This window comes from Equus quagga, chromosome 18 (assembly GCF_021613505.1).
Source record: "Equus quagga isolate Etosha38 chromosome 18, UCLA_HA_Equagga_1.0, whole genome shotgun sequence".
In the NCBI taxonomy this organism is placed as follows: Eukaryota; Metazoa; Chordata; class Mammalia; order Perissodactyla; family Equidae; genus Equus; species Equus quagga.
This window is the reverse complement of record NC_060284.1, coordinates 29,192,313-29,209,488: the sequence shown is the minus strand read 5'-3', so window position 1 is coordinate 29,209,488 and position 17,176 is coordinate 29,192,313. Positions and strand designations below refer to the sequence as shown.

The following is a 17,176-nucleotide window of genomic DNA, read 5'->3' as shown; positions in this document are numbered from 1 at the left end:
TAGGAAATTCAAATTTCAGTGCCTGTAAATAAAGTTCTATGGGAACACAATGACGCCCCTTCATTTACATTTTGTCTATGGCTGCTTTCCCACTACTGTGAGTGAGCAGAGGTGAGCCATTGCGACAGAGACTGAATGGCCCAAAGGCTAACATATTTACACTATCTGGCCTTTCACAGGCAAATCTGCCAATCCCTGACCTAAGGGATGGAGCCCACGCACTGGCCCCTTTGTGTGTCCCTGCTGCACGTGGAGGACACCTACCTGGTTGAGATGGCGCAGGCACCTGTCAAGACACCAGAAACAGCAGAAGCAGCATCTGAACACGTATCTCGACCACACAGTACGCTGCTGGGATCAGGTTCAGAACAAAGGAAGAGAGTCAGAAACAACACAGGAAAGAAGTCAGCAGGCAGTTTCCGTGGACACACGGCTGCGTTTCTCCTTGGAGACTTACACAGCTGGGGACGCACTGTAGCTATCTGCCTTCAGTATGGGAGAAGTTCCTCTATTTTGCACAAGTTATTATTATGAATTATTGTTATTATTACCAGTGAGCAAAGTCTCTCTCTTGTGGGCTCACCAGTTTTGATTACTGTTGACCTCAGCAGAGAGGGAAATGGGTTAATGCATATTTACCAGCAAAGGCAAACTAGGCCTCTGGTTCTAGAAAAACAAATCTCTCTTCCCTCCTCACCATCCCCTAAGCAGCTTCAATGATAAACTTTGCTTTTGCAAACCAGCTTATATTCATGAAAAATTCACACCACAAAGACAAAATAAATAACGTAGTGGAGAGACTAGTTATGTGCCCACGTAAAAAAAGAATCCAGTTTAACTTTTTTGGAAATCCTACAGTGAGACTTACAGGGCTAACTTTCAAGGGATAAACGAGTCCTTTGAAATTTTAACTTGGATCTTGTGTATGACTCAAGAGTAAATAGTTTAATGAAACTCGTGGAGGAGGGGTGATCGAATTTGTCCTACCCACTGCCCAGAGTGAAAAAAAGAAAACAAAAAGCAATCCTGAAATAGTCCTCTATGAGGACCCCAGGAATAACTCAGCCTTATATGGACATTTTCTTGTCCCAGTGTTAATTCAATTGGATGAAACTTGATCTGGATACTTTTCAGCCTGGCTGTGGTTGTGAATGAGCCATTTAACGAAGGAAAGATCACGCAGTGGCTGTGTGAAACGTTGAAATTGTAGACACAGGACAGGCTGTAAGGCTGCTGAGGAAGACGATTTCCTTTTAACCTAAGAAAGGACATGTTTCTCCAACAGTAACATCACTAAAAGGGAGTTTGGCCCCTTGGTCCTTTTGGGATCTGGGGAGTGATAAATAAGCTTTTAGACCTCTGTTGGAGAGACCGACCCACCGATGTCTCTTTTAGATTTATGGAAGGCTGTCTCCCCACAGTTTAAGCTGCCTAGCTCTAGGAGCAACAGCAAGGTCCCCTACTGTTCATTAATTTATGATTATCTATTACTAATGCATATATATATATGAATATATTTAAAATAAAAAGCTGTTCTGTTTGTCAAGAAATCCTTCTCCAAGTCTCCTAAAATTGAAGGATCAATTTCAAAATGCAGGAGCTAGAGTAGCCACATTTGGCCTGGATGTGGAAATGCCTCTTGACGTCACTAAAATGTATATATTTTTTAATCCCTTGAAATTTAGGCCTGAAAGTCTCACTATAGAATTAATTTCCAAAAAAGTCAAACTTGGTTTTTTTTTTATATAGGCACATAACTGGTATCTACAATGCAATATTTCAGTAGCAATACAATAAAGTACTCTATGATCAGGGGCAAGTGCTTACCATGCATTTCAAGATAAGGAAGCTAGAAAATTTTATGTGAAATTCAATCTATTGTTCCTAACTGATACACTTATGGGCTTAAAAATAAACAACTCGGATTTCTGCTTAAAAGAAAAAAGAAAAGTAATTCTAAAATACAATAATGAATCCATGTGTAAAATTTCCCATTTACTAAGGACACATACCTATACCCATAAGGTGGGAATCAGGTAGGTGTGTGAAACTGACCAACCCACCAGTGCAGAGGTGGGAATGGGGGAGAGAGGAACATCGTATGAGAACAGGAAAGTTGGGACAAGTCCAACCTTCCCTTGTTGGGCAGGCCAGAAATACCATGAGAACAGCTGTTTTCCTAGTGTTCTGGTTTCCACTGGCATTCATAACCAAATGTGCATGGAAATAAAAACCAGGGAGAAGCAAAACCCCCAGGCACAAAAGCCCTTCAGTTTTCTGTCTTTGAGCTGAGATTTAGGTCAGCTTGCCATTTCTCACTGTTAAGTGTACGCCCCCCCCCCCCCCCCCCCCCCCCCCCCCCCCGGCCCTTCACACCAGTAACTTCCAGTAACCCTCTAGGAAACACAAAAGGCAGGGAATATTTTAGCATTAAAACAGAAAAAAATATTACATTTATCTTGTAGTATATTTTCTTACTTTTTAAAAAAGCATGATAAATGTCCAGAAAAACTTGTTTAACTTTCATCTGAAGAACTCCTCCCGTTTGTTCAGCATTTAAAGAAGAAGGACCAGTCCCTGCCCACCCCACCTCCAGCACCGCATTGGTGAAAAACTCAACAAACTAAACTATAAACAAAACCGACTGGGGACAACAAGTTTGCTGGGGGTCGGGGAGGATGGGACCTGAAGAACACGGGAGCCTTCTGAATGGCCACTGTCACAGGTCACATTCCTGTCCCTGGGGCTGCTGTAGTTTTCCAGTGATGAACTTTTCTGCAACCCAGACAGACTGCGCTGTGTGTTAAGGTGCTGCCTTACCTTCTCTTTCAGAGCGTTACACATGTACACGAGAACGGTTCTTGGAATCCTCACCACGGTGATTACAAATGACCCTTTTACAACTGTTCCTAGATGGTAGCAGAAAAGTACGGAGAGAGATGAAAGGATTGGTCGATCAGGAGGGTCATTTTTATTTCTGGGAATAGGAAAAAAAGACAGCATTTAAAAAACACTATTTAAAAAGAAACAAAAAACTTCTCTCTGGTTCAAATCATCAACGGTACTACTGAGTTATAAAGCAGTGATGCAACAAGCATATGGCAAAATTTTTATACTCCTTGGTAGCTAAGGTTAAATTATTTCTTGGACTGAGTTTAATTCCTTTTGGTGGCACTCAATGCTACACAGAAAAGAAAATTAAAAAAAAAAAAAACTAATGAGTTAATAAACAAGTTTCCTTCTTTATAACACCTACCCTCGCCACCAATCCTTTAAGTTGCCTATTTTCATTTTCAGAAGTTTAATTATATAAGAATCTCCAAGGTTTAAATTACGCAGGAGCATATGTAAATATCGCCAGGTTAAAATCATCACCAAATCACCTGACCAGGACGGGCTGCCAGAGAGGTAACTGTGACCTGCAGCTTAATGGGAAGGAACAGAAAGTTTTGGCTTCTGCACAGCTCTAGGCTCCTGAAATCCAGCTGATTTCTGCTCTGCTCTTTAAAGGTCACTTCAGTGTGAATCATTTACGGGACTTGTCATGACACAGCTCCCAAGAATGCAAGTCAGTTTCACAGGCATGGATAAAAAGCGAAAAAGAACAGAATGGGCACAGCCTTCGCACTGCCTCAAACCTGAAAGATAAAGGAGGGAGGGCTGGTGCAACCCCTCCCCTGATCCTCTGAATTCCTGCTGAGGCCAGTTCTAGAAAAGTAGGCCATTTCCGAGAAGGCAATTCACTGATTCCAAGTGAAGGTTGGTTTCTTCGTAATGGATTATTCTACAACTTGCTCTGGTTGCTAATAAGTCACGATGAATTAAGGTTTTGACAAGAGCCTTGGTTTTGAGGGAGGAAAAGGAATGCAGCCAGAAATGTTTCAAGAGTTGGCAATGGCTGTATTTCGCTGTTACTTAAATCATCCAGGAAGGAAAAGAGAACATGAAAGTCGTTCCGGGAGCGGAATAACTGCAATCCAGTTGTCCCACAAAAGGGCCACGTGTGTTTCAACTCAATATTATTGAAAATAGGAAATAGTGGCGAAGCCATTGCTGATACGAATTCATCGTTATCTGATCAACTAGAAGAGTAGGATGGGCCAGGAAAATCTGACACATTTTTTCCCTTTCCTCAGTTGTGTTTTTTTTTTTTTTTAAAGGCAGAATGCTTACTTTGCCATTTAGGAGATTTATGTGCCTTAGAACTTATTATGGTGCTCAAGAGGGGCTGCAGGGAGAAGAGGATGACACCTGCTTTCCATCTGGTAGGGAAACAAATGATTCATAGGCCCCCCTGCAGACGGGCCTGGGGGTCTGCTCCTCCAGGTACTGAAGTTTGGGGTTAGGCATCAGCTTTCTGAGAAGGTTTCGCCGTGATGGGATTAACCACTTCAGACAGAGGAATGTCTGCACTGGCTCCATGGCCCTCATCCATGACACATCCTGGCTATGACTCTAAGGTCTCCAGGGCTTGGTCAGAAGAAGACGCAGAGGTTCCAGAAGCTGAGTTACCACATGATGAGAGAGACAACGTGAAAAGAAGGGCCTTTAAACCCAGGCCAGCTCACGGAACCAGGAGTCACTCAATATCTGCCCTGAAAGCCAGACACCACTCTGCAGAAAAAGGTTAGATAAGTGGAGTGTGTTTGAGGCCTCCCCCTTTGCCACCCTGTCATCCCTCCTCTGCCATGTATGCAGCTGCGGCCTTCATCTCTGTTTCCTTCATAACCAGCAAAACCTGCCTTCAGCAAGAGAATCTGATTGTACCCGGTGAGACTTAAAGTAATAGTTATCTCTAAACTTCACCGTATTTTGAGAATTGGCCTAAGGATCGGGCATACTGGGGGACTCAGCGATGAGCTTATCAGGAGGCTAGGGCCTCCAGTCAGGCTTACTCATCTGTCCCTAGGGAGTACTGTGTGTTGAGCACATTCCACCCTGATTCTGTGGATGGTGGCAATAAGGAAAACTGAGGCAGTGTGAGAGAGTAGCGACTCGAGGATGCGCCCCACAAGCCCAGCTTTCCCTCTTCTTCTAAACTTGCGGCTGCCCTGAGTGCCTCAAGGTGCCTGGCCCCATGCCACAGAGCCAGGGCCTCAGAACACTGCATCAACTCAAGTTGCTGGGCAGAGGTTTTAATGGTCCCATCTATACAAGTCTTATAGCACCATTGGGTCATGGTGCATAAGTGCTGTTTTGCAATGACTAGTGCCTAGGACAACAGAGCATAAGGCCAAGCAAGCAACTTCAGAGTCCCAGAGGCAAGTTGGAGCTCTAGTTAGATCCAGCCCAGTGCTCACTAAGAACTCTTCAAACAGTATGGAAAACTCATTTTGTGCTGAGGCTCCTGGACAAGGACTGGGCTGCACGGGATGGATGGCCTCCAATGTAAATCTGGTCCCGAGCAAAGGAGCGCTCTGTGGTTCCTGCAGAGACCGCGTCCTTTCCTGATATTTCTTTCAGCAAATTCACTGCAAAATGGGGTTGAGAGGGCTGTTAAGAAGCTGTAAAGCTCATCTTTCCAATCCTACAGAAGATGGAAATTGTGTTTGTTATGAAGAACAGGATTCTTTAGCTGTCCTCGGCAACTCTTGCCAGGGTTAGGAAATTCATCTGTCTCCTACCTAAATTCCTTAGGCTCTGGTGTGAATCTGTTTCCTCACTTCTTCCTCTGTGAATCCAGAGCAGCTGGAAACCATCTTTTATATATTTGAAAATGATGATGAAGTCGTGCCTCAAGTGTCCCTTTGCCAAGCTGAACAGTTCTAGTTCCTTCCTGTCACACCTCAGTGGACCCCTCTTTAAGCAAATGGTTTTAAAAGGGAGATTTTATCCTGGTACTTGAGTCTTTGCATGAACTCTTCAATCCTCTCAGTGCTTAAGGAATGACAAAGATGAATGTACTCTGGCTATATTTAATCCTCACCCTGCATGCAGGCTAGAACACGAGATTAAAGAATTGTGAACTCTGAGATAAGGAAAAACTTTGAGGTTTCAAAATTAGGCACAAACTTAAAAAGAAGGCAGAACTTTTTAATAAATGAAATAGCTGTGCTAAAAATAAATCGTGTTTCATTTTAAAATAATTTAGTTTGATCAAAGTAATACGTCAAATATCTTAAAAAGTCAGATAGTACTGTGAGGCTTAACAGGAAAAACAGCAGTTTTCTTCCTCCACTCTTAATTTTCTCTCCCTAAAGATAATATTTCAGCTGTTTCTTCTGGAACTCACCTCCACACTTCTAAATTATATGTTCTCACTGCTATTTCTTGATTCTTCGGCCTCAGCTACTGTCCACTGACATCCCACTACACAAGATGCAGGTTTAGTGCTCTTACTAAGGCCAAACTCCCCAATACACTCATTCTTCCATGCCCCGTTCTTCATCTAATTGTACTGAAATGTTTAACGTTTTCTTTCCCCAGCTTTATTGAGATATGATTGACATATTACATTCTGTAGGTTTAAGGTGTACAATGTGTTGATTCGATACACTTACATATTGCAAAATGATCACCACCATGGCCTTAGCTAAACCTCCATCATGTCACGTAATTACTGTTTATTTTTTGTGATGAGAACATTTAAAATCTATTCTCTTCACAACTTTTAAGTATATAATACAGTCTTATTAATTGTAATCACCACGCTGTACATTAGATCCCCAGAACATACTCATCCTATAACTAGAAGTTTGTACCCTTCAACCAACATCTCCCCATTTCTCTTACCCCCCAGCCCCTGGTAACCACCACTCTACCCTGTTCCTATGAGTTCAGCTTTTTCAGACCCATAGATAACTGAGATCACACAGTATTTGTCTTTCTCTGTGTGTCTTATTTCACTTAGCATAATGCCCTAAAGGTCAATCCATGTTGTCACAATGGCAGGATTTCCTTCTTTCTTATGGCGAATAATATTCCATTGTGTGTGTGTGTGTGTGTGTGTGTGTGTGTGTGTGTGTGTGTATTCTTTTTTATTCATTCATCTGTTGACAGGCACTTAGATTGTTTCCATATCTTGGCTATTGTGAATAATGCTGCAGTAAACATGGGAGTGCAGATACCTGAGATCCTGTTCTCATTTCCTTTGTGTATATATATCCAGAAGTAAGATTGCTGGATCATATGGGAATTCTATTTTTAATTTTTTCATGAACATCTACACTCTTTCCCATACTGGCTGTACCAATTTACATTCCCACTGATAGTACACAAGGGTTCCCTTTTTTCTACATCCTCTACAACACTTTTTTATCTCTTGTCTTTTTGATGATAGACGCCCTAACAGGAGTGAGGTGATATCTCATCGTGGTTTTGATTTGTATATCCCTGATGATTAGCGATGTCAAGCACATTTTCATGCACCAGTTGGCCATTTGGATGTCTTCTTTGGAAAAACAGCTATTCAGTTCCTCTGCCCATTTTTCTTTTCTTTTTTTTTTTTAGGAAGATCAGCTCTGAGCTAAAAATCTGCCACCAATCCTCCTCTTTTTCTAGGAAGACTGGCCCTCAGTTAACACCTGTGCCCATCTTCCTCTATTTTATATGTGGGATGCCTGCCACAGCATGGCATCAAGCATGGTTTGATAAGCGGTGCATAGGTCCTCACCTGGGATCTGAACCGGCAAACCCCAGGCCGCCAAAGCAGAGTGCGTGAACTTAACTGCTGTGCCACCAGGTCAGCCCCTCTGCCCATTTTTTAATTGGATTTTTATTTTTTTGCTATTGAGTTGTATGAGTTCTTTATATATTTTGGATATTAACCCCTTATCAGATACCTGATTTACAAATGTTTTCTCCCATTCCGTAGGTTGCCTTTTCATTTTTGGATGGTTTCTTTTGCCGTGCAGAACCTTTTTAGTTTGATGTAGTCTCAGTTGTTAATGCTGCTTTTGGTTTTTTTGCTTGTGGTTTTGGTGTCATGTTAAAAAAATTGTTGGCAAGACCAATGTCAAGGAGGTTTTCCCCTTTGTTTCTTCTAGGAGTTTTACAGTTTCATTTCTTACGATTTAAGTCTTTGTAAGTTAATTTTTATGACCAGTATAAGATAGAGGTCTAATTTCATTCTTCTGCATGTAGTTATCCAGTTTGCCCAGCACCATTTACTGAAGAGACTAACCTTTCCCCTTGGAGTATTCTTGGCTCCCTTGTCAAATATTAGTTGATCGTATATGCAAGGGCTTATTTCTGGGCTCTCAACAGTGTTTCATTTATCTGTGTCTATTTTGATGTGAGGACCATACTGTTTTGATTACTATAGCTTTGGAGTATAGTTTGAAATCAGGAAGTGTGATGCTTCCAGCTTTGTTCTTTCTCAGGATTGCTTTGGCTATTTGGGGCCTTTTGTGATTCTATACAAATTTTAGGATTATTTTTTCTATTTTTGTGAAAAATGGCATTGGAGTTTTGAGAGGGATTGCACTGAATCTTTAGATGGCTTTGGATAGTATGGATATTTTAACATTATTAATTCTTCTGATCCATGAACCTGGGATATCTTTCCATTCGTTTGTGTCTTCTTCAATTTCATCAAAATCTTAGAAGTTTTGATCTTTCATCTCTTCGGTTAAATTTATTTCTAAGTATTTTACTGTTTCTAACACTATTGTGAATGGGACTGTTTTCTTGATTTCTTTTTCAGATACTTTGTTGTTAGTGTATAGAAATGCAACTGTTTTCTGCATGTTGATTTTATATCCTGAAACTTTACCAAATTCATTGGTTAGTTCTAAGAGATTTTTGGTGGCGTCTTTAGGGTTTTCTCTATCTAAGAATATATCATCTGCAAACAAAGACAATTTTGCTCCTTCCTCCCCAATTTGGATGGCTTTTATTTCTTTTTTCTTGCCTGATTGCTCTGCTGGAACTTCCAGAACTATGTGGAATAGGAGCGGTGAGAGTGGGCACTCTTGTCTTGTTCCTGATCTTAGAGGAAAAGCTTTCAACATCTCACCATTATGTTTTAGTTAATGTTTAATGTTCATATTATCAGTACATAAATAACATTCACAACTGATCCAAGTAGTGTACTCTGATTATATTTCCTCTCTTATACAACTTTTGGTTTTCCTGAAGTTAATAATCGTTTCACATTTGTTATTTGCTTGGTTTTCATGGGTTTCACTGAATGCTTTGCCAAAGTGTAAATCTTTTCTCTACATGTTCAAACACACCTGGTTTTCTTTTTTTTCTTGGAGACAACCCTCCTTTTGCCCACTGTCCTCCTGTTCCATCTTGGACTGTCTATTTTCTATACCTGCTGCATAACTACCACCCTTCCCTTCTTTTCTGTGGAGCCCATTTCCTGAATCTCATGTTTTCCTCCCTGGCTTACTCATTCACTTCAGTGGAGAACATCCTTCCTAAGGAAGAGTGGGGAGGGAATCTTTTAGAACGCTGCAAGCCTGAATACAACTTTATTCTCCTTTACCCTTGACTGATGGTCAATAGGTTAAGAATTCTAGATAGGAAATAATCTTTCCTTAGAATTTTGACAGTCTTTTTCCACCTCTTCCACTGTGTTCAGAGTTGTTGTTGAAAGTCAGGTTTCACTCTAGTTCTTGATCCTTTGCCTGTGATCTGTTTTTCCTTCTAGAAGCTTCTGGAATCTTCTCTTTACTCATGTCCTCCAGCTCTTCTTTTTTCTCTATTCTCTGTTTCTAGAACTCATATTAGTCAGATGTTGAGTCTTCTAAATTTATCCTCTTTTTATCCTTTCTTATTTTCCATCTCTTTGTCTCTTTGCTCCACCTTCTGGAAGAGTTTTTTTTTTTAGAGATTGGCACTTGTTGTCAATCTTTTTTTATTTTTCTTTTCTTCTTCTTCCCAAAGCCCCCCAGTACATAGTTGTATATTCTAGTTGTAGGTCCTTCTGCCTCTGCTATGTGGGATGCTGTCTCAGCATGGCTTGACGAGTGGTGCTAGGTCCATGCCCAGGATCCGAACCAGTAAACCGTGAGCCGCCGAAGCAGAGTGCATGAACTTAACCACTCGGCCATGGGGCTGGCCCCCTGGAAGAGTTCTCCAACTTTATATTTTAATTCTTCAATAGAAAATTTTCACTTTTACAGTAATATTTTTAATTACTAAGAGGTCTTTCTTGTTCTCTCACTATTCTCCTCCTCCACTTTTTTTGGTTCTTATTTTATGGATTCAGTATTTCTTTGTTCTCTCTGAGGATATTATAGTTCTTTTTTTTTTGTAGTTTTCTTCTGTTGCCTGCATTGTCTCTTTTTCTCTAAATTCCTTTTGTTTGTTTTGTTCATTTTGATTTCTTTCTTTCACTAGAGGCTTTCTTCAAATATTTAACCATCACTGGCTACCAGTTCACATTTAAGAGTGAGAGACTAAAGAGGAACTGGAAGCTCTATATTTGAGGGGCACTGTTTATTGACTGATGAATTTCACCGTCTGGTTCAGAATCAGGGAGTCAGGCCATTTCATTGGGGGACTCCCGTATGGCACTATGTATAGGTCTTTGGGCTATAAAATTTCTCCAAAGAAGAATCCTCTGACTTCCTGCCTAAGGGCTGTTAACATTCTGGGAGCTGAGCCATGAAATGTGGATCAGTGGTGGGTCCTCACTATGCAGTATTTAGACTGTCATTTACTCCCTTTTCTTTCAGTCAGAGCCTCCCCTCCAGCCTCAGCTGTGCCAGACACCCCAAGTCCAGACCTTCTCTGGTTTACCTCTCCAGAGAGCAAGGCTCCCATCTTTTGCTGGTGTGGAGGAGGAGACCTGGGGCCTAACTGCTCCTTAGAAAAACTTTTAACTAATCCTTGGAAGTACATTTTACCTGTGAATTCCTGAGCCTCTCTAGGTTTTTGTGGCTCAAATCAGCCTGCATCTTATCATCACCTCCTCTCCCACTGCCCCCCCCACCAACCCCCACACAGACAGGCCTTTTTAGCTCTCTCTAGTCTGCTCAAAGTCACCACTCACCCATCCTTTCTGTTGACATATCTTATCTGCTGTCATTGCCTCTGTTTGTCACTGGCCTTGTGTGTTTATGCCTTTTTCATTCTTTCATGATTTTGGGGTGGGAACTGGAGTGGGAGGAGGTGTTAGGAGATCCATTCACATGCTTCACTGGAAGTCCACACCCTCTCATTGAAAATGCTTTGGCTTTGTTATTCTAAGACAATAGAAAATCACTATTGTCAGACATCTGTTACTTGCTGGTCAATTTGGTTAGGATAATCTTTGCTCTCCTACTCAGGAGCAAGCAGCACATACCACCCACCTGGGGCCGCTCAGAGGTTCTCCACGCCCTGGGCTACAGCCCCTCTGCAGCCCTCAGTCCTATGTCCTGCAGAGTCTTTAATGATGGAGGCTCCCAAACAGCACCACTGTGTTAACACCCACGGGCTCCTTATCCTCAGGAGGTAAGTGCCCATCGGCATGAGTCATCCCTGGTTGACTTTCTTTCCCCACAAACACTCATGTATATCTGCTCATTTGGTCTGAGAGGTTAGAGGAGGATGGGAAGGATCAGCCCTATCAGGAGTAAACTTCCTGTTCTGAGTCCAACCCTGTCATTGTCTTGGCTGAGCTCTTCTTGCCTGTGGTTTTATCAATGCTCCTTGGAATGTCTTACACACAAAAGGGGTAAAGAGTTGAGGGGTGAGTGTCCTCAATTATTTTGACGTTGTAATGGGGTGTAAACACTTAAATGATAATCATGGTGAACACAGAAGGTAGTAATTAATTCTCTAGTACTTGACTATATGAACACAAATTATATTTTATAGTTATATACAATTCCCTTAGGATTTAAAATTATTTTCCAAGAAGATGTTCTCCTCATTTCACATAGGATGAAATGAGGCTCACAGAACTTACTGAAGTGTGTTCCAAATAGACTAGTAATTTTTTTAAGTCTGAAATCAGTAAGAATGGATGTTTACAGAAGTCAACTCTTCCTTTAGGCTGTCTTTCAATGCTAAACAGTACGATTACTTCCCTGTTTGATTTCCTTCTGAATTTTTTTTTAGTTTAAAGCAAAACAGCTTGGAAATGCAGCAAATTTAAGGTATAACATTTCTTTTCACTACCAAATGACCATTCCACCCAATTTTTAGCTTAGTCTTTCATTCTAGGCCACTGCTTTTAAGGGGTCATGGCAAAGCTCCAAAATATCTTTTGAGATGCACAACATGAAGCACACAGACAAACCAGCAGGAGTAACATGCTAGACCTACCTGTTGAAATAACAAGTAGCCACTGCCCCAGCTGTAGTCATCTGCTGGCACGCCAGGATGAATTCGCTGGTCCAGATGAGGCCAATCAAATGGTACCACCACATATACCGAATGCCAGAAAGAGGCTTGTACTCCACTTGGTCGCCTTCGATAACCTGGGCAGCTCCTAAAGTTTAAAACACAGACATGCTCTACACCAATGCTTCCCCAAGGGTGGAAGATGGTTCCACAGGCCATGCCTCTCGTGCCTGGCCTTTGGCATTACATGAAATACAGACACCAAAGCAGTTTGAGGCACCCACCATAATTTAAGATCTCCACAGCAAAAACTAAAAATTGAAACACACCTTTAATTTATGAGTAACATCAACAACAATAATTACAATGACTGATTGGTAGGCAATTGGCAAGGTATTTGCCCCATACTCTAATACCGATCCCACTTCGTAGATGTGAAAACTGAGGTTTGGAAGAGACAAGTAACTTTCGTAAAGTTTTGCTGCTCATGATTAGCGGAAGGAGAATACAAACCCAGACACACTGGACTCTAAAATGCCTGGATTTTCTACTAGACCACTTTGGGATGTGAACAAAAGTTGCTATGTTGATGAAACCACACAAAGCCATTAAGACTATGTTATAGAACCTTACTTTACCCCAACTTTAGCCATTCTAAAAGACAAAGATCTTCATTTCTTTCAAAGGGATTCATTGCAGATTTCAAGAACAAACTCTTCTAACACATTTAAAATGCCTGCTGGGCCTCAGGGTTAATCTTGGAGATTCAGATCTCAGCTTTACCTCTTCCTGGGTAGCCTGGGGCAAGCTACTTGGCCTCTTGGAGTTTCAGCATCCTTATCTCTAATACCCATTTCCTGGTGGTAATCTGAGTGACATTACCTGGTAAGTGCTTAACAGAGGGCCTGGAATAGCCCTCCATAAGTGACAACGATTATTATTATTAAATTTCAGGAGCACAATACTGTATTATACCAAGGCCAGCAAGGTAACCCCAGCAGTGCTCAGCCGTTCCCAAGGCTGTACCTTGCTTTACGCGCCCTCATCTAAAGAAGCCCTTGAATTAGCTCTGCAATTTAATTCAACTCCATTTGGATTTGGCAAATCCCAGCTGTGGGACTGTGCTTGATTTCTAGAAGGACTCTGCTAAATATTTTAAATAAGCTACTGTAAGTAAGAAGATAGGCACTTTGGTCTTCGGCGAAACCTCCAACTTGAACAACATTTAAAGATAGTTTCAGATTCCTTTCATAGCTATAAATTGCTTTTAGGTTCATAATTCATATGTCTTTAGACATTCACAATAGAGTCTGTGCAAAGGAAGTAGGAGAAGATAATCATGCTTCCACAGATCAGGGCTGGGCTCAATTCCTTATGCTCTGTGTTCTGCTGAACAAGAGTCACATTGTGACAAACAGTGGAGCAGCTTGATGTACAGAGAGAAGTTAATATTTTAGTGAACACTGGGCGCATTCTGGCTTGGCGGCAATCTCTGTTTCAGGTAAGGCACTGATAAATGCTTATGTTTCTCCAAAATGGGTGTGTTTCAGAAAAGCATTCCCAACTCCAAAGGAGGTGACCCCTCACAACGAACAGGTGTGTTTGGGTAGATCAGGTCAGTGGAGACTTGGAGAACCACTCCCTGGAGGAGTAGAAGTGACAGGGGCTAGCCAACAAGCACTCTGCTGCTCCTGCAAGGTCTCCAAGTCCTGGGGACAGATTGCCGTTCTGCAAGATTAGATCTACACCTTCACAAATGCTTTGGGGCTGGAGAATGTTTCCACAGAGCAGGAGGGATGGTTTCCTCGACTGACAAAAGGCAAGTACAAAGGTCCTGCATTCTGAGGGGGACAGTCTCTCCTCGCTCTGCACGTTCACATGTATCCCTGCTCGGCACACTGACGGCAACAGCCGGCGAGTGGAGAGCGGCTGGATAAGTCAAGACCTGTGCAGGCCTTCAAACCGTTGGCATCCCCCAAAGCAGCAGAACCTGTGCGTTAGTTTTGACTGCTCACTTGCTTTTGGACATCTTTAGCAAAGCTGTCTTCTATTTGTTCTTCTGGTTCAGTTATACCAGGCTGTTTATAGACTTCCCTTTAGGACATGGTTTCTCAACCTCTCAACACACCAATTGGCATTGTGGACCAGATCATTCTTTGTCGGGGGTAGGGGGACTGTTCTGTGCACTGTAGGATGTTTAGCACCTTCCCCGGCCTCTACCTACTAGATGTGAGGGGCATCCCCCCTTCTCGCTTCCAGTTATGACAACCTAAAATGTCTCCATACATTGCCAAATGTCTCCTGGGGGACAAAACGGCTGCTTGAGAAACACTCCTTTAAGTAAACACTCTGAAGAACCAGGCACTGGCGCTGGCTTCAGGAGGAAAGCCCAGGACTAGTCTATGGGTGGGGCAGGCGGGTTTATGCACACATGACTGCCCTCTTCTGGATGGCCGGGTTGGTGCAGGCAAGTGCCTCTCATTGAACGACCAGTCGCTTTGTCACTAAGGACTCTTACAATACAGCTACTACCATGTGTAGCTAACAGGTGTTAGCAGGAACTGGACTTCTACAGATAGATCCCAAGATATGATGGATCTCAGGGATGGTGGTGGAGAGGGCACTGAACTGGGAGTAGACTTAGTTCCTGCCTCGGCTTTGACATAAGCGATCAGCACCTTGGGCCTCAGTTCTCTCATCGTAAAGACGAAGAGGGTAGACAGGATGAACCCTGGGGCAGTGGTTACAGGCTTGGGCTCAAGAGTCACACAGGCTGAGATTCACACCTCTGCATTGTCCTCTAATGGTGACCCAACCTCGGGCAGGTTATGGGACACTGTAAAATCTGTTTCATTGTCTGTAATCTGAAGGTACCTACTTCTCACTCCCGGGGGGGATCCCATCCAGTCTCATGGCTCTAAATGTCATACATGTAGCTGTTATGAGGATCAAGTGGGTATGGCACTTTGAATAGTAAGTACAATGTAGGGTTAGCTATAATTGAGATATAGGTAGATATGATTCCAGTTCTGAAATTAACAAATATCTATTAAGCATCTACTGCATGCTAGATTATACTGGATGTTAGCTATTAGGGGAAGAAAATGAGAGAAGCAAACGAAAAATCAGAAGAAAGATACCATCTGAGCGACTATCAGGAACTCACACGTTGCTATGTTAGTCTATTCATCTCCCCTTCTGGACTGTTTATAATTTCTCCTCTGACCTCTGAGAGCTGCTTCCCCATCCTCACTCTCAGTCAATGACCTTACTTCCGGTTTCTCTGAGAAAATTGAAGCAATCAGAAAACCTCTGCTAGAGCTTACCCACTACATCTACTCGCCATCGGCAGGTTTCCATAGCCCACCCCCTGCCTCCCCCTCCCTCCTGATAGGATAAACTGTCCATGATCTTAAGGCCAATCTCTCCACTAGATCCTACTTCTCACCTACTTGAAGATACCTCCTCAATTCTCTCCCTCTTTCTTGCTTCATCAAAACAGTCCCTCTACTGAAACATTTTTAATCATCTCACATCTTTAAAAAAATCTACTCTTGACTCTTTCCTCCTCCAGCTGCCTTTCCATTTCTCTGTTCCTCTTTATGATCCAATTCTCAAGATTTTCTCTACTTACTCTTTCCAATTCTTTTTCTCCCATTTTTCTCTTAAACCCACTCCAATCCGGATCCACTCCCCATCACCTCTCTGAAACTGTTTTGTGTCACCTCCATGTTGCAAACTTCAGTGGTCAATCTTTAGCCCTTATCTTTCTTAGCAGCACTGGACCATTCACATCTCCTCGAAACCTTTACCCAGATTCCAGGACAGCACGCTTTCTCCCCTCCTGCCCACTGGTGGCTCCCTTTCAGTTTCCTTCCTTATTCTTCCTCATCTCCAGGACTTCTTAACACTGAAGTGCCCCAGAGCACAGGCCTTAGATTTCTTCTCTCTCTGCACTCATTCTAACCTCATGGTTTTAAATACTACTTACATGCTCCCAGATTCCCAAATGTAGATCTCTACCTGGGATTTCTCCAGAAACTTCAGACTCCAACAGCTAACTCTTTACTTCATATTTCCATCTGGCTTCCTTAAAGACATGCCAATTAACACAACCAAAAGCGGATTTCTGATCTCCCCCTAAAATGCTCCACTCAAAGTCTTGCTCCATTTCCATGGGTGGCAACCCTATCTTCCAGTTGCTCAAGCCAAAAACCTCAGTACCATCCCTGACTCCTCTTTCTTTCAGACCCCTCATTGACTATATCAGGAAATCCTTCAGACTAGATGCAGAATCCAATATGTCACACCATGTCCACCATTACGACCTCTCCTAAGCCACCGTCATCTCCTCCCTGGATCACTGCTATTCATATGTAGGTCAGATCACGTCACTATTCTGCTTAAAACACTGTGATGACTTCCCATCTTAGATTAGAATCAAAATTCCTATAAAGGCCTACAGGGCCCCAGAATCAGGCCCTCTGCTCTCTGACCCCCTCCTGAACCATGCCCTCCTTCAACCATGCCACTCTGGCTGAACGGGCCTCCTCACTGTGCCCCCAGACCTCTGCCTATGGCTGTTCCCTTTGCTGAGAGCATTTTCCCTTCCCTTATACAGCCTCATGGCTCTGCCCTCACCTCCTTCAAATCTTTGCTCATGTACCACCTTCTCAATGAGGCCATCCCCGGTCACCAAATTTAAAATTGCACCCCTCGCTTAAGCCTTTCCGGTTCCTGTTCTCTGCTTTATCTTTCTCCATACCACTTGCCAACTTTTAATGTTCTATGAAATTCGCTTACGTATTTTATTTAATGCCTATCTCCCTCTAGCTTCCAAACCAGAAGGATTTATCTCCAGCCTCTATAACAGGGTCTGAGACAGTAAATGTTCAATAAGCAATTGTTGAATGAATGACTAAATGAATGAACAGCCAACCTTCCTCAAGTAATA

At 42.5% G+C, this 17,176-nt stretch overlaps 1 protein-coding gene across 8 annotated transcripts in view; it reads right to left on the bottom strand.

Moving 5' to 3' along the window:
* SLC44A3 (solute carrier family 44 member 3) overlaps nt 1-17,176 on the bottom strand; it is a 96,140-nt gene that overhangs the window by 41,505 nt on the left and 37,459 nt on the right. For 7 of the 8 annotated variants that reach the window (XM_046645066.1, XM_046645061.1, XM_046645068.1 and 4 more), the window contains 3 exons: nt 12,205-12,370; nt 2,821-2,977; nt 265-351 (listed from right to left, as the gene is read on the bottom strand). In XM_046645066.1, the coding sequence (XP_046501022.1) occupies nt 265-351; nt 2,821-2,977; nt 12,205-12,370 (410 nt within the window). The remainder of the gene's footprint in view (nt 1-264; nt 352-2,820; nt 2,978-12,204; nt 12,371-17,176) is intronic. The other variant, XM_046645065.1, reaches the window with a different exon arrangement.